At 34.1% G+C, this 23,425-nt stretch overlaps 1 protein-coding gene across 11 annotated transcripts in view; it reads left to right on the top strand.

The window, feature by feature from the left end:
- rdgB (retinal degeneration B) overlaps positions 1-23,425 on the top strand; it is a 461,056-nt gene that overhangs the window by 351,548 nt on the left and 86,083 nt on the right. For all 11 annotated transcript variants that reach the window (XR_014133053.1, XM_081771516.1, XM_081771512.1 and 8 more), the window contains 5 exons: positions 5,161-5,285; positions 12,340-12,472; positions 17,092-17,295; positions 19,127-19,266; positions 22,650-22,767. Coding sequence is in view for 10 of the 11 variants with exons in the window: in XM_081771516.1 (XP_081627642.1) it covers positions 5,208-5,285; positions 12,340-12,472; positions 17,092-17,295; positions 19,127-19,266; positions 22,650-22,767 (673 nt within the window). In the remaining variant the exon portion in view is untranslated. The remainder of the gene's footprint in view (positions 1-5,160; positions 5,286-12,339; positions 12,473-17,091; positions 17,296-19,126; positions 19,267-22,649; positions 22,768-23,425) is intronic.

Below are 23,425 nucleotides of genomic sequence, written 5' to 3'. Positions count from 1 at the left end.
TTCCTCTCCCTAAGCTGCACCGTCAAAGTAAAATGATAAAAATGGTTCCAGGCCGAACCTCATCTGTGTTGAAAATTTGATTGAGATCGGTTGGGTGGTTCAAGAGTTATGAGGATTTGTTTATTTTTATATATAAATCTCCCCTTCCCCCTCTTCTAGGTTCTACGTCAAAGTGAAAAAAAAAAAAAAAAAAAACTTTCCAGTCCCGAACCTCATCTGTTAAAAATTTGATCGAGATCGATCGGCTGGTTCAAGCATTATTATGTTTTATTTATTTTTATGTATCTCTCCTCTCCCGTAAGTTCTACCGTCAAAGTAATATGATAAAAACCACCCCAGGCCCGAAACTCATATATATGTTGAAAATTTGATTAAGATCAGTCGGGTGGTTTAAGCGTGATGAAGTCACAGTCTTTTATTTTTTTTTTTTACATATATCTCCCCCTTCCCTCCCCTACGTTGCACCGTAAAAGTGAAATTACAAAAATATCTCAAGTCCAAACCTTATCTATGTTGAAAGTTTGATCAAGATCGGTCGGGTGTTCAAGAGTTATTAAGTTTTATTCATTTTCATATATTTCCCCTCCTCCCCTCCCCTCCCCTAAGATCTACCGTCAAAGCGATGAAAGCAATGATGAAAAACTTCCCAGGTTCGAACCTCATCTATGTTGAAATTTGACTGAGATAGATCGGGTGGTTCAAGAATTATTAACTAACGAACATAGTCATTATATATATATATATATATATATATATATATATATATATATATATATATATATATATATATATATATATATATATATATAAAACATTGATTTTTGTACATCTCCTCTACGGTGCTCCGTCAAACTGAAATGATAAAAATATCCCAGGCACGAACCTCATCTTTGTTGAAAATTTGATCGAGATTGGTCGTTTGGTTCAAGAGTTATTAAGTTTATTTTTGTATAACTCCTCCTCCATCCCCTCCCCTAAGTTACATCATCAAAGTGAATAGATAAAAACACTCCCAGGCCCGAACCTTATCAATGTGAAAATTTATTCGAGATCGGTCGGGTGGTTCAAGAGATTAGAAGTCACAAACATAGTCACTTTCAATTTTACAATATAGATAGGCTATTGGGCTATAGGCCTATTATAGTCAACTCACAAAAATTTTAGAATAACATCGGTATTTATTTCCACTTTTTTCTTAATTATTTTCGTGTATTCAGCCAAATATTTGTATATCTTTATATAATAAACACAAAATAACGAAGACTTCTTTATCTCACAATTGGGCTCCTTCACACCTCAATGTCACATATAGAAAGCTGGAGACAACAGTTTTCTCATTATTACCCACCCGGTGTCTCATAATCACCCTTTTGAAGGGAAATTATAAGACAGCACAAATTTGACGTTTACTCATCGACTTATGAGATGACAGGAAATTTTTTGGCAACAAATTGTTACTCTATTGGCACCATAAACTGCTGCGTAGGCTAACTGCTTCCAAAACTAATGTAAAGCTGAGTAACGTGAAAATGGTGTGAAATCTGTCTCATAATTACTGTCACTGACCCTACAACAAAATTGTCAGAATAGTTTTTACGTGTAGTTGTTCGAAGTTCCAGTTCTGTTTTACCGCTGAGGTTCTGAAACGTGAATTTAAGTTATTTTACAATCTCATTTCCTTGCGTAAGAAGAAGAAGAATTATTAATAGTATTATGATCAATTTTTGAATAATGGTTCATATTATATTCATGTAGATAAATGGGAAATGTATTTGTGTGCGAAGTGGTGGTATTTGTATTGATGCATGTGCGCTGTTATAAAGCTTAGTGTGATTTGAAAGGTTTCTTGACGAGGTCGAATCTGCTGAGACAAGAGTATTGGATTAGGAAAGCATGTTTGTTATTCCTGTGAGACCAATAAGAAATACGTAAAATACTATCGTATGGTGTTTTCAGTTAGCATCTAGTTAAGTAATAACCGGCATATCTTATTCATCAAGCAATCCATTTCCGTAATTATTTAGTACTAGATAATGTATTGAACCACAGAAATGCATAGTTTTATTTTTCTGTTTGCTGTCTAGTACATGTACAAGATTTGTTGCGTATTATCTTTGAACAGGATTGAGTAGGAGTACTCTCACTTTTAGAGTATTTTTCTACGATCTAGCTCATTTGTATAAATATTCTGTCTTGAAGTGAAATGTTGATCTGGCACTTGATTAATATATGTAACAAATTAACACTATGGCTCAAGAACCCAGAGAGCTCATCGCCGCAAACAAAATTCCATTAGATTCTATCATGCGTCAAACCAACCCACCCTGAACTTGTAAGATCGTAATTGATATTCTCACACTTTCTTCTTGCTCTACTCAAAGTTCTTTTTCCCCCGTAGATTTCCCGACTGGAACTCTGTGCATCTCTTAAGGTTAGGTGTGTTATACGCCTTCTATGATAAAAGTACAAGCATTTTAAAAAGGAGAATCCGTATCTTACTTTCAAATTCAGATGTCAAGGTATTGAATTATTTGCAGCCTATACTATCAAGTTTCTATAGTGGTCTCCAATGTAAAATTTTATATACTGAATATTTGTCAGAGATGATGGAGTTATTATCTTATACGCATTAATATCTTTTCCTCATATCATGATAAACATTTTTCGGTAATTACGAAATAAATGTTGAGATGATGTTTTTAATAGAACAATCAGTTTTTTTTTACTATTCTTATGTTCTTGCACATAGTAATTAATTTAAATATTGAGAAGTCTACAAAATTTTGAGCTCCTAGGTTGTTCATAAAGATGGTCTTTTCTCGTTTGAATTCTTCACGCACGAGAGTATGTAAAGGATTAAAATCCTCAGTAAGTCTTTCACTTGGAATAAGATGTTTCATTTACTAGATTGCAATGTCAGTTTCATTTTATGCTGTACCCGAATACGAGTTCTGTCGTAAGTAATAACATAAATAAGAAGTAGTGTGGTGTTACGTAGAGGTCAAGAATTATCCTCTGATAGGAATTGAAGACATTCTACGATAATTGTCTGAGATCGGCGAAAATGTGCCTAGTTTCCAATAGAAACTTAAAGAACTTTTTAGTCACCTGATAGATTAATAATAGTTCATGTATATATATATATATATATATATATATATATATAAAATCAGGGTGCCCATTTAAGATACTAAGAGAGTGAGGTCTTAAGCTTGAGAGTTGTTTCACAATCGGCAGTGGAAAAATAAAATGATATTAGAATCCCAGACAGCAGTAGTACCCATCCCCACCAAATGTTTGTAGTCAGTTCCCCCCAAATACTTCGTTCTCCCCCCTCAAAGAAATAGCAGAGACCTTGGTTGTGACAAAACCCAAGAAACTTGACTTAACAAATAAAACTACTTTTGTAGAAACATTTATTTCATATGGGGCATCGTTTACAAAATGGCTACCATTTAAATGTGAATTCTTGCACATTGAGATAAAACGTCCAGTGATTATAAATCACAAATCGTTGAAGATAAAACAACAAAACGAAAACTTAGATAGAGAAATGAAAGAGGACGTATCAAGTGGTGTGCTCTGTTCGCCTCACAGAAGTCCCTGTCATGGGGCCTGGAAAGGATCTCACGAAAATTTTAAATTGTAAGGTATATTTTTTTTATTTATTTTTTACATCATTGAAAGGGAGCCATGGAAAAACAAAGGAAATTTTGTAGGAAATATTTTTTCGTACAGCATCGGTTACAAATTGGCCACCACTGAATTGTGAATTCATGCACGTTCAGATAAAACTAACAGTTAAATAGTGGACATTTCGTAACGGTGCACCGTACAAAAATCTCTTCCCCACAAAAGTTGTTTGCTTCCCTTTGAATGTTGTATCTTTTCATTGATCATCAAATTACCCATCTTACCATTTAAACTTCTCGAGTGGCCCTTGGCCTGTGAGGCATGCGCATTCTGTTTGCTATCACTTTTTGTTTCATCTTTTTATCCTTAAACGTTTGTGATTTATAACCATTGGATGTTTTGTCTGAATGTGCAAGAACTCAATTAAACTGTACCTCATACGGGAAAAAAAAAATCAAACAAAACTTGAGATATGGAATTTTGTATCATCTAAGTGCCGGGACGGGGACATTGTTTGGCATACTCTGCAATATTAACACATTAATAGTTACCAACCTAACATAAATATATTTTTTTTTTTTTCAAATGGCACTACGTCAGATCATTACAAATTTCAAATCCACATATCAAATGAAAACATACAATACCACACTTACTGTTCAATGGTGCAAACTAAGAATGCTACAGTATCACAAACATCCAAAAATGTCCAACTTTTGGAGGTCCTTCTACAACAGTAATAACGCAAGTGAGACGAGCAGTTCAATGCGCATCCAAAGTACCTGAGTGTTGAATACTATGGTCATGATATGAGATATTTCAATAAATACAAAAAGTACCAAGGAACTGAAAATTCTTGTTTCGATAGGCTATATTTCGAAAAAATGCTTAGAGAAGTATCACAACTAATCATATAGATTGCTTTCATAAAGATCACAATGTACTTTGTCATTTACCAAAATTTTATATACCTTACCATTTACAATTTTCGGATGACCCCTCTCATGTTCTCATGATAGGGAGCCGTATGGAGCAAATAGAATGCTGCATTTGATGCACCGTATGTCATTTTCCTACCTCACTTTTGTTTTATCTCTTTGTCTCCAACCGTTTGTGATTAATAACCGGTCAGCATTTTATCTTGAGCAACTCCCAGTATAACTTACAACAGCAAGGGAAACGTGTTTCATCTCCATCTTGCATCTCCATTGGAGCTTATTTTAATATGTGCTATGGACCTATCAATGAGGAATGAATATAAGCCTGTTCCTATGATCGAAATATCTATAGAGCGGGACAGACTTCCTGATAAAAAGTTGAGGGTGTGACAAGAGTAGAATAATTAAATTTTGTGATTGCGAGGAAGGAAGATTGATCTAGCAGTAGTTAGTGTACATTAGGTGTTTCAATTGTTAAGTATTATTTAGCTAACGAAGAGTACTACAAATATTTAATTTGAAAATGCATTCAGAAAGAGAAGAATAAACTAATTTGCTACTTTAGAATATATAATTTTTCTTCTTTCAGTTATGGTACATGCCAGATGTTGTTGGTAGCCAAGCAACGCTTCAGCCATGCTGATAAAGGAATACCGAGTTCCACTTCCTCTAACGGTGGAGGAATATCGGATAGCTCAACTGTATATGATAGCAGTAAGTATATTGCAAAACAGTATTAGCAGTTGTATGGATTTTTTGACTTATAGTTTAAAGTTGTAGAATTTCGCATTATCTTGAAACAATGTATTACTTCCCAATTCGCTAAAATTTAAAGTATTTGAACTAGAAATTCTACATAAATTATTTATTTATTTATTTATTTATTTATAGTACTATAGATTTATTTATTTATTTCCATATAAAATTTTCGAAGTGGCATTTCAATTTAGGATGTGTTGTAAGAAATAATGTAGTACTCTTATTTTCTATGTCATTTAGGTGATTTGTATAGTTGCCAGCAAAATAATATACCACGTACGGTTCTTTGTCAGTAATTAAAAAAAATAGACCATCTTGAGTAAAGTTTTTCGATTACTAAAAAAAACTGTATATGTTTTTAAAACTCATGCACTCAAATTATAAAGGTAACCAAGAAAGCTTTGTCGCTTTTTGTGGAGGCCTGTGTTCAATTGGCCCTCACACCGTGAGTTGAATGCAAATGGAGATAAGGCGAAGGTGTTGGTGTGGGCATATCAAACATACTACCTGGTTGTGTCAGTTCAGGTACACAGTAAACTTGCGTAAGGACAGAGTGAACATGGTACCTCAACAGAGCGTCGTAAGGGCGTGTATACTGTACAAGTTCAAACTGGGGTCAAACAACGCTGCAGCGGGGCGGAAGATATGCCAGGCCTTTAGTGAGGGTGTCGTTCGTGACTACCAGAGTCGTAGCTAGGGGAAGCAGCGGGGCGGTTGTCTCGGGCGCTGATAGTAAGGGGGCGCCGAACGAGCAAGAAGAAAGAAAAGTTGTCGGAAAAGAGTAAACGACGCGGCGCCCCGTCGGTTTGCAAAGAAATACATTTGTTTAAAATTTTCGTGCTCGCTAGGCTCGCAACCCAAAATTTTCAGTAAGAATCACAACAAGTTTTTACTTATTACTTAAAGAGAGTTATTATATGCGATTTGTTAATGACGATGTGACATACAAGGTGTCGAATAATAACTTACAGCGTACGCAGGAGTGTTTTCAAAATCGGAAACGGTCAAAGTTTGAAATACGTATTCAGCGTTGTGATGATGATGAGTTCGTTCAGTTAACCACGCTTTTCTTAACAATCGGATTAATCACGATGGTGAGAATGAAGGTATGAAAATGAGAGAGTGAAGAGACACACGCAAGCTGCTGTTTGCGCGGGAATTTAAAATTAAGGTAAACAAGGAAAATAAAAAAACATATTCCAAATAGAACCTAACTGATTTCGTCTTTTTCAAAGACTAATCACTATCAGTGATTTTATTTATTCCATTGGCATATGAAATGCTTCCAATTTGAAGGCATTTATTGGGATCATTTTTCCATCTATTAGTTGTATCGCCAGGATATGTTTTCTATGCGTACGTATCAGTTGTGCTCTGTTTTATCTATCTACATACAGACAAAACATAAACCTTCTAAATTTCCGTTATATTTCATTTTTTTTTTCGTAAAAGAACTAACTCTATAGCCTATAGAACCTGGAGGTTCAATGCCGCATTCATAAACCTTCTTCAATGACTTCTATCCTTAGCCAACTGGATCCAGTTTCTACTTTGTATTCCTATTTCTGCGAGATTCATATTAATATTGTCCTTCCATCTGCGTCTAGGTCTTCCTAATAGACATTTTCTGATTGGATTTCCAGTTAAAACTTTGAAAGCCTTCCTACTTTCTTTCATTCTCGCTGCATGACCTGCCCACCTGAGCCTCCTAGATTTGATGACTAACAATGTTTGGTAAAGGGTGTAAATTATACAGTTCTTCGTTATGAAGTTTCCGCCATTCCCGATTGACGTACCTCTTGTATCCGAATATTTGTCTCAGGATTTTATTCTCAAATACTTTCAGTTTGTGTTCTTCCCATAAAGTAAGCGATCATGTTTCGCAACAATACAGAAACACAGGCATCATTATCGTTCTATATATTTTAAGCTTCAAATTCCGCGACAGAATTCCCGACGATAGAAGATTTTCAACTGAATAATAACACGAATTCCCTGCTTTCGTGGATATTTAATTTTTTCGTGGATATAATTTTGGTCTGTTAATATTAATCCTAAGGTATTTGAAAGTATCCATTTTGTTGAAAATTTTATTTGATACTTTGACACATCCATAATTTGCAGTAGCCTATTAAGATTCCGACGAACTTCCATGTATTTAGTTTTCTCTGCATTTACTTCTAAACCCATGTCTCTGTAAGCGTTTAATAAGACCTCTACATTTCTTTTTGTTGTTCTTCTATTATCTCCTATCAGATTTACATCATCAGCATACGCCATACCCTGGTGAATACCATTCAACTCTAGGCCCTGGTTGCTATCTTTGATTTTCCTTATGGCGTACTCCAGAATAAAGTTGAATAATAATGTCAACAACGCATCTCCTTGTTTCGGGCCATTCTTGACGAAAAACTCGTGGACAAGAATTTTCCTACTCGGGTTTTACTTTGGGATTCGTTTAAACACATGTTAATTAATCTAACTAGCTTTTTCGGTGTTCCAAATTCTGCAAGATTGTTGTATAATATTTATTTCCTAATAGAATCATAAGTCTTTCTAAAATTAATAAATAATTGATGTATTGTATTCCCATTTTTTTTTCGAGTAGACCAATTTGTCGAATAGTATATATATGATCCATAGTTGATTGATTTCGTCTAAATCCACACTGATAATCTCCAATAATTTCATCCACGTACGGGATCAATCTTGCTAATAAAATGTTTGAGAGAATTTTATAGGATGTTCAAGAGAAATGCCTTGATAATTATTACAATCTGCTTTGTCGCCTTTCTTGTGAATTGGAACAATGATTCGTTCTTTCCACTCGTGTGGTAATTCCTCCTCGTTCCAGATAAGGAGAATGAGTTTGTGTGTTTTGTGGAACAATTTTCCTCTTCAGTTAAGATTAACACAGCCGGAATTTCGTCTACACCCGGAGATCTGTTTCTTTAATTTCTTTATAGCAATTTCTACTTCTCTTCGGATAGGCTCTGAAATTTATGGTTGTGTTATGCATTTCCCTTTCCCTACTAATACTAGTTTTTGGCTGCGTGTTAAGCAAATCGTGAAAGAAATCTTTGAATCTATTCAAGATGCTGTTTGTATCAGTGAGAACTGTTCCGTCGTCTCTCGATAATATATGCGCGAGGTTGATACTCTTTCTTAAATTCGTTGATGTGCTTGGACATGTCTCGATTTTTTCCCTTTTTCTATTATCTTCAAGTTCATTAATTTAAGCTTTCAAAAATCGCTTTTCTCTCTTCTAAACATTTTGGAAGTTTCCCGTCTAATGTCAACGAAATTTAGTGTAGTTATATCGTTCGAATTTTGTAGCCAACGCAGTTTCGCCCATTTTCCCTTCTCCGTTAGTTTGGTTCATTCGTGGTCAAACAATGATTTGTTCCTATTTCCACATGTCCCAACTTTTCTTTTGCTCAAATTTTAATGCTATCCCAAATTTGAACCAAGTATCCTCAACATTAGTGCTCTGAAAACCTTCTAAAAACGAGAATCTATTACGCTTCAGTCTGGTATTCCCCTCTCGCCTGGTTCTCTTCTAATTTCTTGAAACTAATCCTCTCCGTTTTCAGATGTTGAATATTCCCTTTATTCAACGATAATCTCTCTCTCACGTATTATCACTGTTACTAGATAGTGGTGAGTGTCACAGTTCGGTCTTCTGAACGAGCGAACATCAATTATGTTAGGCTGTCTTCTTCTATCTGCTAAAACGTGATCAATTTGATTGTGTGTTCTTGCATATGAAGAGGTCCATGTGTATTTATGAACGTCGGGATGTGGGAATTTTGTACTCTTCAAGGTAAGGGTTTTGGATGTTCCAAAGTTCACGAAACTAATGCCGTTATCATTACTTTCCTTATACAGACTTTCTTTCCCTATAACAGGTTTGAAAGTATCTTGTCGCCCCACCTTCGCGTTGAAATCCTCTAATAGAATTTTCATATGATATCGCGGGTTAGTCGAATACCCGTGATACTTCTTAAAAAGTGTATTTTATATCGTCATCCTTATCTTGTACTGTTGTACTGTTGTAGCGTGTACTGTTGGGGCATGTACATTTTAAACAATAATACATCACCGACCTTTAAGAGTAATAAAAGAAAGTCTATCATTAACAAATTCAACCCGTTTAATTCTGGTTTTAAAAGAATCGAAATTAAAGTGCTATTTGTGTGGTCAAAATAAAATTACAAAAATTTACAATTATTACTGGAAATTAATGCTGTCGCCCATTTCGAACGTTTTAAGAGCATGTAGTTTCTAATGTATTGAAATTCAATTTCGTGTCGATAGTATGAAACGTTACAAATAGTTGTACTGTAAATTTCCATAACTGATCTCCAGGTGGATCTGCATACCAATTAAAGGTAGTTTTGTCAAGTTTAACAAAAAGTACAAAATACGTCTCTTGAAAACATCTCTTATTTGTAAAAGAATACATAATAATCGCTTTTGGCTGTTGCAATGGTCTGTCCAAGCAGGTTGATAAAAAAAAATCAACATCGATATCAACAAAAGCTGCTTCTCTTATATGCAAAAAAAGAAGAAGAAGAAGAAAAAGAAAAGAAAGAATGTGGAAGGAAAAGCTTGATGTGGTGAGTGTAGGGGGCGCTGAATCCCACTTCGCCCCGGGCACCGAAATTTCTAGCTACGGCTCTGGTGACTACACGAACAGTGCAGCGGGGTTTTAACAAGTTTAAGTATGGTGACAAAACACTCGAAGACGCACCACGTGCCGGAAGACCAATACATGTACAAAATGAAAATCTTCAGGCAGCAATTGAGGCGAACAGTGGCCAGACATGTAAGGAACTGGGACTACAATTCAGTGTGAGTGGAGAAACCATTCGGCAGCACTACAAGTTGGGTCGATGGGTCCCACATGATTTGAGTCCGGGCAGAAGGCAACGCGAGCAGACACCTGTATTTCTTTGCTGTTTCGTCTGAGGAAGGAGTCATTTCTGGATAAGATGTTGACATGTAATGAAAAGTGGGTCCTGTACGAAGCTTCACGGTGCCATCATCATTGCTTAGCATCCCATGAACTGGTTCAGAAACTACCGAAACCAATATTGCATCAGAAGAAGGTCCTGGGAACTGCTACCAGTTGGTCAGAGCACCGATGCAACTATATACTGTCAGTAATTGAGCCGTGTTCATGAAAAACTCAGCCCCACGTAGCTAGAATTGCCGAGATGGGAAACACTATTGAATCTGCCATATTCCTCGGACATTGTACCGTCCGATTATCACCTGTTCCATTCCTTGGACAATCACCTTCGGGAACACCAGTTCAAATCCCTAGTAGAGGTGCAAAATGCACTTGATACCTTCTCCGCTTCACGGTCCACCAAGTTCTACCGCGATTGAATCTATGGCCTTCAAGAACGTTGGCAGAAGGTCGTCGATGCTGATGGGGACTATTTTTGATCTTCCAGGTGTTAGGTGACATATCGATGTTCGAAGGTGTGGTGTGTGAAAAAGCGACAAAATGTTCGTGGTTACCTTTATAGTTTGTTTTCTATTTCAAAGTTGTAAATTATCATATGAATATTTGAGGGAGAAAAAGAACAAGTGCATATAGATTGTAAAATTCTACTTATGGATATATGGGAAACTTGAAGAGTTCCCTTATAAGGGATGATAATTCCACCAATCAATATTCAGAATTTGGTATAAAGTGTCAGTACTTAACTGCGAATAAAAGGTATAAAGTGTCAGTATTTAATCACTGATACACACATACAAAGTTTTAAGATATATTTTTGTTTAGAGCTTTCAAAGAAGCCCGGAGATTTTGTTAAAAAAGAAGTTAAAATAACAAAAAATTACTCAGTATTGCTCTATGTTAAAACAAAATGTTTCCATTAGTTTTAATTTGTTAAAAAAATGTTCCATGTTATTCATGTTCGCAAATGGCTAGTAAATAAAATATAAACTGATACATTTTCTGCCTTTATATGTTTTTCAAATGCACTATTCGTGAACTATTGGTATATTGTGAATCCCAAACAAACATATATAGGAGGCATAGTGGCTCAGTAGTAGAGTAGTCAGACCTGTGCGAGGGGTCCTTGATTTGATTCCAAACCGTATGAGTTGTGGTAGATAACACGATGTATGTGTGTTTTCTCGAGATTTTCCAGTTTCCTTCCACGTTCTCATTTCAGCAATGCTTTCCTAATCACTCACGTTCATTAATAATCAGGCTCGAGTTTGTATCCGAGCCAAGTATCCCAATCGGGGATCGAACCCGGGATTCACGTATGCCATACATTCGGAGATTTACGCAAACAATACGGCTTGTAATAATGACTACCTGTTCAAACTATGTAACCGAAAGAAACATAGAAAATAATCTTTCAGAAAAAGGAAAGATGGAACGAACATCCATGCTTCAGGGGTTTGACTCTCTTTTTCGACTGCTTGGCTGACACACTAACAATAACAGAATGCGACTAAACCAACTGTACGTTCTTCTACTTACCCATTCTCTAACACATACTGAATATGAAAGAAAATTCGTATGATCTGTTTTTACGGTGGCAAGTTCAACTTGAGATAATGCATTTGTTTCAGATGATATGTATTCAGAGCGACAGTTGTAAAACTGAAACTCCAGAACTATGAATACTGGGCCAGTCCTATGGCATAAAACATGAAACGGAAGGTATTCAGAAGTTTATCAATATGTGTGAAAGTTTCTTGAATTTCATTGAACTTGACAAAAGAAATGGGTAAATAAATCGGGGTATCTGTGAAACTGAACAATCAGTTTCTTGAAATTGGTTTTTGAAACATTTATTCAACATTTTAACAGGCACATGCATTATTCTTGAAATACTGATGACCAAATTTTGTTGGTTTTAGATACAGAGTGATATTGACTTTAGACATCCCCTTAAAATATCTTATCTCTTATAGCATACTATTGAATTGTATTGTAGAATGTAATTTTCTTAGAAATGAGTGTATTATTTTTTAGAAAAAGAGTCGTGAAGAGAGTAAGGGTGCCGGCAGTGGAGTTGAAATTCTTATCAATGAGCCATATACTGATGGACCTGGAGGAAATGGACAATATACACATAAAATATATCATGTTGGGAGTCATTTGCCAGGTAAGACTATATATTTTGTCAGTTTGCTTTCATCGTTCTGAAAGGTTGAGCCCATATTTTGTCTTGTGTCTACACACGTGGAAGAATTTTCCTCAGGCATATTTTCAGTTGTCCCGAACAAATGTTGAAATTCAAATGCCTTTATTATAGCGGGCGAGATTTAGCCAAGGTTCTAAAAAAAAAAAAAAAAAAAAAAAAAGTCATTAAAACCCTTGTCATTTTTAAAAAAGTAAAACTAAAGAGTAATAATAAAAAAGTCTCATTAAAAATAAGGGAGTTAAAAAGTTACAGAAGTAAATACAAATTCAAAACATTAATTAAAAGTAACCTAAATCAACGATAGATTTCAAGTAACTGAAATACAAAATTTATTATGTAGTAAGATGAAAGGAAAAACACACATATACTGTGTAGTGTCACACCAAATTGTACATTTATCATGAGTCCTAAAGGATAATCGCTGGTCATTGAACAAGTAAACTTTTAAAGAGTTTTTAAAGGCGTTAAATGACTGCTGGCCTTTAATTATTTTAGGCAATGTATTCCATACCCTTGGTCCTTACATAGAGAAACATCCTCTGCGTATTATAAAATATTTATTGGGCGAAGATTATTTGCAGACTTTACTTGAGACTTCTTAAGCGGTGCGAGGGTAATACTTTTGACGTTTTCCAAGCAATGGGGAAGCAGTCATTTACTAAGGAAAAATTTACAGTATTAGTTACGGAAGCTAATAAAAATAGTGATGCTAGCTTGAGTATTTTTGTCGTTATTTCATCAAAATCAGCTGCACTAGATTTTATGCTGTATAGTGCTTTCCTTACATCTACTTCACTTACTGAATGTAATTGAAAAAAAAATCGTTTGTATTTGGGTGCTTTCAGACGTAAATTGAGTAATTTGGTAATCAAGTTTTTCTGAATTTGTCAAGATAATCTCGAGACATAGACAAAATAATTGTTTACACAGGTTGAATAAAAAGTATTGGCAGTACTGTTCTCACGTCAGAGAAGTGTGTCTTTAGTACTACAAGAGTTTTGTAACTGATAAGGGAATATAAGACAATCAAGTGTGGTGAGTGATAACAACTGTGTACTATTCAGTCAAAAGCAGCAATGCCGTAAAGTGGAATGATTAAAGTGGAGCATCATAACAATATGTTTCGGAAAGATGGACAACGTGCGCGTGTGGACATATGGGCGCAATGCATAACAATGTTTTCAGGAACTTTGTGACCACCATTCCGCCAAAAAGAAGGAAAAACTACGCAGGAAGCACTACGATACAAGAGAAGCCATCACCCGTGCCATATGACGATCTCTGCGGGACATCAATAAAGATTGATGCACTGACCGTGTACGACACCTTCCATATGTATGACAAAAGATGATAGAGATGGGAGACGATTACATTGAAGAAATGTATTAGGTGTTCTCCTGTGCATAAAAGCTGGTACGAATTATAACAAAGTTGCCATTACTTTTTATCCAGCCCTTGTATATAATTTGGGTCATTCAATTCGTCAGGAAGTATTAGAGATGTTTTTCTTTCAACAAGAACAACAAATGTTATGAAGCTGTCTTTAACTAGCGACAGAGAAATAAGGAACATGTAAATGTACCGGGATTCTTAAGAAAATAAATTATTTAATTAGTTTCCTTCTTACTCCCGTCTCTCTGAGCAATCAACTCTTTTTTATGCATCTTGTGATGTTATTGTCTAGTTTTGATATTTTCTGATTATTTTAAGAAAGAAAACTTCTAAGATAAAAAAAAAAGTTTAATAAGGACTCGCATTATTTTGTTAATTAGTTATTTCCACGTCTTTTTGAATATTTTATGAGTCACTCTTAAAATTTTCTGTTTAAGATTACAAAACGGCATATTTATGTCAAAAGTTGATTTAATTGAAGATAATTGGTCATTCACTTCACTGGATATAGAAATTCAGTCCAAATATTTTCAGTAGTTTCATCCACAACACTCCGTTTATAAATCTTTTCCAACGTATTATTATTAGTTTTTTTGATTTAGCTTAATCGCTGAGACGTAGCAAGCATGCATGTATCTATAAATATTCCATCAACAATCACGTGATGAGACAGAAGTGTTGTTACATCCCGAGCTCTCGTCTAATTGGATCTTGTTTTCGTTCTATTTATTTTTACGTGTTATATAACGCCTTCTATGCTGATGGACTCCATCGGAACTTTAATTGAATTGGTGTTAACACCAAATTCATGGAAGTCAAATTATATTGAGAATCGTGAAGTTGTAAGCAAGAAGTATTGTGGAATTAACTTATTCTTACTTTCCCTCTTTTTCAGGCTTGTTGCTAGGAAAAGGTGTAGGTTTTTGTGTCGTATGAAGTTTTTATAGAAAGGAAAACTTATTTTCAAAAAAAAAAAAAAAAATGTTTTTACTGGTATTACCAACGCTGTAAACGCACTGGAATACCGCTTCTTGAGAGATCAGCGAAGTCAGACAGGTCAGATCTAATCAGCTGAAACATGTGTGATGTTCATACTTAACCGGGTGGTATTGATATTGTGGCGTCCACTTAGCGTTGTAAGAATAACTTAGGAGCTACTTGAGAAAAAGAAGTGACGAATTCCGGTCTAGAAAGCCATCATTATCGGTAAAGAGAACCGATGTGCTGACCACATACCTCTCCATAAGTTGAGTACTACAAGCCAGCTGACTGTTATGCCAGGATTTTTAAGTTTTTTTCTATGATATTAGTATTTTTAGAGCAAACATGTTTAATTTTTATTCCATAGTAGTTCAAGTTATTTGTATGATCCAGAAGAAAGTGTGTTTGTTATTGATTTAGCCAACAGTTTAATGTTTGCAAGAATAATCAAAATATACGGTTGTGATATTTACAAGTGGAACTACTACTTTGTTTTATTTTTAAACTACTGTATATTTGTATGCCGTGATGTAAGCAAATTCCTTAAATCTGTTAATTTCAAAGAGTAAAATGTGTATGTGGACCTATGATTGAATCTGAATTTTTGGCTTCAGACTGTAATCTTCCAGACTGTAAGTTCCATCGTAGTATTCGAAGAATTGTAAGTTTAGCTAATTACCTGCAGTTCTAACAACATTGAAGCTAACCCATTCATAATCAAAATTAAAGTTAGTGCAGAACAACCAAAACTAGAATTGATAATTGAAATGTAGTAAAATGAGTGATGCGGAAATGAAACTACTGAAGAAATGGGGACATATGAGTTGATATTCCGAGCGTGAATGAGATCACGTTGATGAATGAATGGACACAGGATGGAAGCACATTACTATATTCAGAAACTCAAGATGGTAACGAACATCGGAATAGAGTTGGTTTACATTTATCTAATAATATAATAAATAATTTAATAAGATGAATGTAAGACTTTTCAAGGAGCGGACTGGGTAGTGTGGTGGTTAACGGAGCAGCATGGCTCGATTTTCGGCTCAGTCCTGGATTTTTTCACCCTTTAGCTTTTCATTAAATTCATACCTATGAAGGATGCGCGGTGTAATGAAAATTGGGAGATTCGTCCCATCTCATATAATTGAATAATGTTCTTTTAAGCTCTCTTTAAGAGAACAATAACAAGAAATAGGCGTTTGTCCAGTTTTCGGCCATCTAATCATTCAATAATTTTCTTACTTATTCATTATATTGCGAAGTTTCTCTGATTTTAATGAAATTTCTTATCCTGTAATTTTGGTATCTAACGTTAATTTAGTACCGCAACACAAGATTTACAACAAGATTTACAACTTTAAATACGCTGCTTTCTTTTTGCTCATATCTTTTCTTTGTTTCTTCTGATTATGTGGTCTACCTACCGGACAAATTGACAAAATTGCCAAGTAACAAAGTGATTGGAGTGTCTTGTAACTAACGCGTGCGCCTTTGGTTTACGTCATGGATACGATTCCCAGTGGGAGAGCGTTAAAATTTGAACGCAGTACTATGGTTCGGGTTCTACCCTAAACAGTAAGCTCATTTTTCATGTAGCTTCGGTGCTGAAAGGCACGCTAAATTTCAACAAACAAGCAACGTGATTTTTTTTTTTTTTTTTTATAAAGTTAAATGTTCTACTTTCTGAAATCTATGTTCTGCAACGTGTACGTGTGCAATACATGTATTCGTGTAAACAAACAAGTATCAACACTGAACAAGTACCAATACGATAGGTGCTTAAAACAAATAACGCCATTGCTTTTCAGTTCGAAGTTCATGTAGCATAAACATATAGGCGAACATCCTTGCATTGTATGTTTTAAACCGTTATTTGCTTTTTCTTTTTCCTTCTTCCTCTTCTTTCTTTCTTGATAATTATTAAAGTAATTAATAATCACAGTTTGTAATTGAAATAAAAATAAATTTAGAAAAATACAGACTCTCACTTTGAGAAAAAAGCATACATGTATTAGACATCAAAGAATGTCATCGGAAGAAAAAAGATAAAGAGACGAGAGAAAAATCAAATTTAGTGATAATGGCACCACAATAAGTAGTTTTCTCTTATAGTAAATGGAGTTGTGGATATGATTTAAACATAGTTTTGAATTATATGTCTTAAAGTCATATGTAATTTTCACGTGAAAATTTATTTGTAGGTTGGCTGAAGAGTCTTCTACCGAAGTCAGCTCTTACGGTGGAAGAAGAGGCATGGAATGCTTATCCATATACAAAGACAAGATATACTTGTCCTTTTGTAGAGAAATTCTATCTCGAAATTGAAACTTACTATTATCCTGATAGTGGGGGTCAAGAGAATGTCTTTAATCTCACAGGAAGCGATTTGAGAAGCAGGATAGTTGGTAAGTAATAATATAATTCATCTAAGAGTAGAAGGAAAGTTTCGTAAAGAATATTTAATCAATACTTCATATATTTTCTTTGAAGTCTCCCACTCGTATTTGTAGTAGAAATCTGGAAAAAAAAAAAGTATTTAATGAAATCTCTACTTTTAAATAATATATTCCACGATGAATTTCTGAACAACTCTGATTTTTATGAAACATAGCGTGTGCTGTGTTTGAGACGAGACTTACTCCTATTATTTGTAGTTAAAATTAGTCAAGAGGCAAGGGGTAAATACATGATTTGATCTTGAAAAAGAAGAAAGTTTAGCTACTTTTTCTATCAAAATTTAAGAACCATGGCATATGATTTCTTTGACTTCAAATGAAAGCTGTTGGTTGTGGCTAACATCAGTTAGCGATAAAGGAATGCCGCACTTTAAAAACATGTTCCAAGGTAACGTTCACTTAAAAAATTAAAATAAAATTAAACATCACGTCCGTTCCCTTTCGAGTATTTTTTTTTTTTTTTTTTTTTTTTTTGTTGAAATCGGTCTAGAATGAGCGAACATATTTACCCTCTGCCCTTGCAATTTTAGAATGTATGTTTCACGATACTTTTTTGCAAGAATTATGTTTTTTTTATGGAATTTTGCGTGGATTTTCGTTGCGACTTTAAGACACTTAAATACCCTTAAAACAATACCCTGTTTCTGTGTTATAGCGTTGTGCTTTATTTTAGGCTTCCCAATGGAATCGGTCGGTTGAGGTTCAAATCAGCCAGAGGAAAAGGATGACTTCGCCTAACCTTTTAAAAGAATGTTTTAATATATCCTTCCCTTCTAGAAATTATCAGTTATATATATATATATGAAACATAGGTATCAGGCTTTGCAGAGTGATCTACCAAGGTATTTCTTGGGGTTTACCTCAGTCAAGGAATGTTTTAAAAGAATGTTTATAGTTTTCCTTCAGTCAAGGAAAAGAATTTTAATTTACTTTCAGCTTCAAGAACATGTTTCATGGAATCCTCTCTCCAACAAAAGTCGTTTTCTCTGTATTCTTCTATGTTAAAATTTTTTTCTGTTGTACTTGTGCTAGAACATTTTTCTTCAGCTGTTGCACTCTTGTTTTCACTTTCGTTAACCCATTACTGCCCCTTGGCAACTTAAGTTGCCACGGCAATTTTTCGTTATAGCGCAGAAATTCATGGATTGACGTTGCAGGTTTTAACCATGAAGTTACTTTGGAGTCTGTTTCGTCATAGCATCGTTGCATTTTCTTTGTATGATATATTGACGTAAGGTTAGCATTGTTTTTGGTTACAATGTGTTTTGAGGAGAAAGACTCAACTGGATTGATTTCAAAGACTCCAGAAGGAAGGATTGAAGGTCTGTAAAGGAAGGGTTAACTTGATTTTAATAGTCATGTTTTCGCAGTGTATTTTCTCCCTCAAAATTGTAACTTTCCAAAATTTTCCCTTTTTTGAATATGTATGTGCCATTTGGCAACTTAAGTTGCCGGCCTAAAAAACAAGAAAAAAATAAATATTTTTCAAAAATATTCTAATTTCTATTTTAGAGTACTATTAAGACCAAATAGGCGAAAAGAAACTTTTCAAAATACCACTGGGGAATTCTGGGCACTAATGGGTTAATGTCTATCTGTCTTTTCTTGTGTACATTTTTTTTTTTCTTTCTTTTCCTCTAAGATCAAAGATCGACAAGATTTAAATTTGTTTACTTTTCTTGATACTAACCTTAATTTCTTTTATGTTTCTAATTGTGTAAATCGATAAATTATCGTAAACGTTAGTTTCAGTTTTAACGAGAAGTGATTTCCCTTGCAGACGTTATAGACGTGGTAAAGGATCAGCTATATGGAGCTGATTATTGTAAAGAGGAAGATCCGAAATATTATATTTCACAAAAAACACAAAGAGGCCCGTTGTCAGAAAATTGGTTGGAAGAATATTGGAATGAGTGCGAGGTAAGGTGATACAAGGTTACTTGATTAACTGGACATATTTTATTTAGTTTAGGATCCATATCTTTCACGTCGGTTTTAATTTGTCAATCAGAGCTGTATTTTAAAACGCCATATAGGCTCCTTTCGCAATCTAAAAACAGGATAGGAAAGAATTTATTTGCATGGAAGATTTGGTACAGTGGAATTTATAGCTATGAACTATTGGGGAACAAAGGAAGAACAAAATCTACAGGCGTGCTGTAAATTTCTCGAAATCATTTCTTAATGCGGCTGTGAAAATTATTGATAATAAAATATAGAAGATGGTGATGATATATGTTTTTTTTTTTTTTTTTTAAATTTTTAACACTGTTATTTAATGATTTGTTTGAATTATTGTACTGTTCTTGGTATATAGATTCATTTTACGTGTGTGAAAAGATCCAAATGCTTTATTTATTTATTTTAATGAGATTTGTGCAAGATCTCAAGTGTATCAGTTTTAGATTTTTGGTCTAATAAATATTTCGACAGACTGGCTTTTATGCCTAACGTGTTCTTTAATTCGAACTTTAATATTAATTTATGTCATGTCCATATAGTTCCTTTCATATTCATAAGTTTCTCTATATACACAATCACTTTGCACTTTTTTGTAATTGATTGAAGCCTTCCTTAAAATTGATTTCTTACTATGAATTTTAGTAAACAATTTTTTTGAAGTATATTCATTATATTCTATCATTATCTTCAATTGAAAAATGTATTAAATTTATTTTTAGTATCTTTAACGGATGATTGGTTCGTTGAATTTTAATGTCCTTTTGTGTACTGAAGCCATGAGACGAGAACTTAGTATTCAACTGCTTAAAAATGGAACACGAATTACTACTCGAGTTTTCGCCCGAGGTAGGTTCCCTTACAGGGAATAAAATGCGGAATTACGGGAACAGAAAGTTCAAGTTCATCACGAATGGCAAGGGTGTTAACTGAAGATTCCTGATATCTGTTAAAAGTTTCTATATTTTTTCTGTTGTTAGTCACCTTTATATTAAAAATGTCATTCAGTTCCTTTTCACTTGTAAATTTTATTTCTTGGTGGATATTGTTTAAATTATCTAATAAGTAGTTCAGTTGTAATTCATGATAGTTGTTAGTAAAGGAAAATTATGTATCAGTATATCTAAGTACTTAGAGGGTCTACCTGTAGGTAAACCAAGATCGGTAAGTCACCGATTTCACATGAAGAAAAACGGTGTGAATAGAAAAAAAAAAAAAATCGTTTATAAGGAATTGCAAATAGAGATATACAAAGTAATCTTGTGAATATAAAGATGATTACACACACACACACACACATATATATATATAATGACTGAATGAATTTATTTAATTACATATCACAATTAATTCTCTCAACAGCACTCAAGGTAATTGAAATGAAATGAAATCTTTCAGTTTAACGTACCAGTATTTTCCGTTTAGGCCAAGGGACACGGAGCCAGGCAAGTAAATGATGATGGAAGAATCGATCGAGCAAGAATGTGGGAGGAAACGGGAGTACCACGAGAAAACCCACGGACACGATGTTATCCATTACAAACTTACTTGAACGGGGATTGAATCAGGAATCCCACGCACCAGAGGTAAACACTGTACAATAGAGCCACCGTGCCCCCCCCCCCCCTCTAATAAAGATAATTAATGGTAGGCTAGGAAAAAAATCATGAAGTGACATTTTCAAAAACATAAAACAGTAACTGCACTTGAATTCTGGTACCAATAATCTTTATCGTCAAAACAATCTGTATCTTATTCTCTATTTGACTTCACTTATTTAGGTGCCATTGTAGTCGCAGCAAGAAACGATATAACACGTTTGGAATTTCTATTTTCTCCAATAGTTTATAAATTAAAAATTCCTCTTCTACTTAATTTGTCTACACAGCTTCCGTTTGTGTCCTACTTCTAGGCGGACAAAGAAACCAGTATATAATATTACTTTGAAATATATCCCTGACTGTGAAAACAACCTAACTTGGACATTCTCTCCTAAAAGAGATACAAGATAGTTAACAGTGTGATTGATTTTCTTGCGAGGATTGTAGAGTTCCTTCACCGTTTTAGTTTATTACCCATTGATATATACACAACAACATCTTTCCTTTTTAGCTATAGTAAACTGTGGCAAATTTTGAACTAATAATTTTACTTATGACTTCTTTATAAATATTTTAATGTGGCTTACTCTACAAAAATTAGTTATTTGATAAAATTTTTAAATCAATAAATTAATTTAAGTAATACAGGGTGTTCCAAATGGTACGTGATCCAGAATTCCGAATTGCATAGTTACCAAATTGTCTCCTGAATGCCCTCAGCATTTCAATGAGAAAATGAGATATCCAGTGCGTTTTCATACACCAGAAAAAAAATCGAAGAGAATACTGCTTGTCTCAACGATTTTTTTTCTTTTTCACTATAGTCAATATCGACATAATAATTTCATATATAATTTCCGTCAGAGTTGTTAGATGATTTTACACAGTAAAGTGAAATATCATGTTCGTAATATCTTCCAAATGAAAAATGGTAAGTTGCTAAAACGATAAAGGTTATATGGGTTGCCATGTACCGTATTAAAGATTTTTCAAAGTAAAATATGGTATATCATGCATAACAAAAATTGAGGAATTGGTATTGATAATTTTCAATATGGATAAATAGGGAAAGGTGTATTTAGTCATAATGAAAGAGAGAAAAGAGATTTTCATTCATTGGTGACAATTTATTGTCTTATTAACTAGTACCTGAATCATGTTTATCTAAAATTACGAGATCCTCCGACTATACAGTCGGTGTCAAAATAATGAGTATCTATTATGACTATCTTTGATGTTCAGGTAATTTAAAAATTAAAAAGGAAGAAGTAGTAGTAGTAGAATTTTATCGTAATAATACTAATAATAATGAAGTATAATGTGATAACACCTGAAAACCTCTTTGACTGTCATTTGGTAAAACCGTAGATGCGCTTCAAGGAAGTATGACAACAGAAAGAGTGCGTATTTAACAAACTAAACTGGCGCATGCTTAGAAATATTAACTTGGACCCGACAATTACTGTATGACAGAGGTATACTAAGATGAGTTCAAGAGAGTATTTGTTGTACGTAATGTACTATTAGTACGTACTGTTATGACATGTGTTTTTATATAGTTTTCTTCCTTGGTCAGACATCACGAGGCACGTATATATTATTGAAATTTATTTTGGAACTTCTTAATGTGAAACAGTAATGGTACAATTTGTGAAAGATTTCTAATTTCAGGTTTGCATGCTACTCAAATATTTGTTAAACTTGAGTATGTAGTTTTATATTCACTTTTGTTTTGTATACTAGGGTCAAACAATGCCTTTGCCGAATGGTAAATCCTTAATGTGTGCTTACAAACTCTGCAAAGTGGAATTTCGCTATTGGGGAATGCAGAGTAAGATTGAGAAGTTTATTCATGATGTAGGTAAGTAACATTACTGTTAACTAAGCAAAATCGATTAGTTAAAGAACATCATATACTCAACACTTACCTCTACATTCCCTACTTCCAGATTTGTGTGTACTATCTTCTGCTATGTATTTTGGAGAGAAAACGAAAATTCCTCGAACAGCGATGGATTACAAATAGGCATGCTCACATTTGCTGGTTACGTTATCTTTGTTTATTATAGATTGCTGAATCTAGATCAACGCTAGTACTAACTTTGAATTAACAGGTTTTATAGCATTATTTTTTTAATGTAAATAATTTGTAATATTGTTAAGTACACCTAAAAGTACTAACCCTGTGATAAAGAAGCTAGCTAGTCATTTATCATCAAATCTGTGTGACTATTCCTTTCCAAACGTTCATATTCTGTTGACTTTGCCAGCTTTTCCTCAACTTTGACAAAAGGAGAGATTCTTTTAAAGAATTGGACTGTACGAAGAAATGGGAGTATGTGAATTTGCAATCCGTCACTCGTGAAGGAAAGGGACGGTTTTTCTCTGAAATTTATAGCAGAAGATAATGCACACAAATTTGGAGTCAGAAAACATAGAGGTGAATGTTAAAAATAAACAAAATCAATAATTTTTATTTATTCATTTGGTACTTTGTTCTCTCGTTTTCATAATTTTGA

This window comes from Thermobia domestica, chromosome 9, assembly GCF_964235325.1.
Source record: "Thermobia domestica chromosome 9, izTheDome1.hap1.1, whole genome shotgun sequence".
NCBI classification, from domain to species: domain Eukaryota; kingdom Metazoa; phylum Arthropoda; class Insecta; order Zygentoma; family Lepismatidae; genus Thermobia; species Thermobia domestica.
This window is presented reverse-complemented; position numbering and strand designations above follow the sequence as displayed.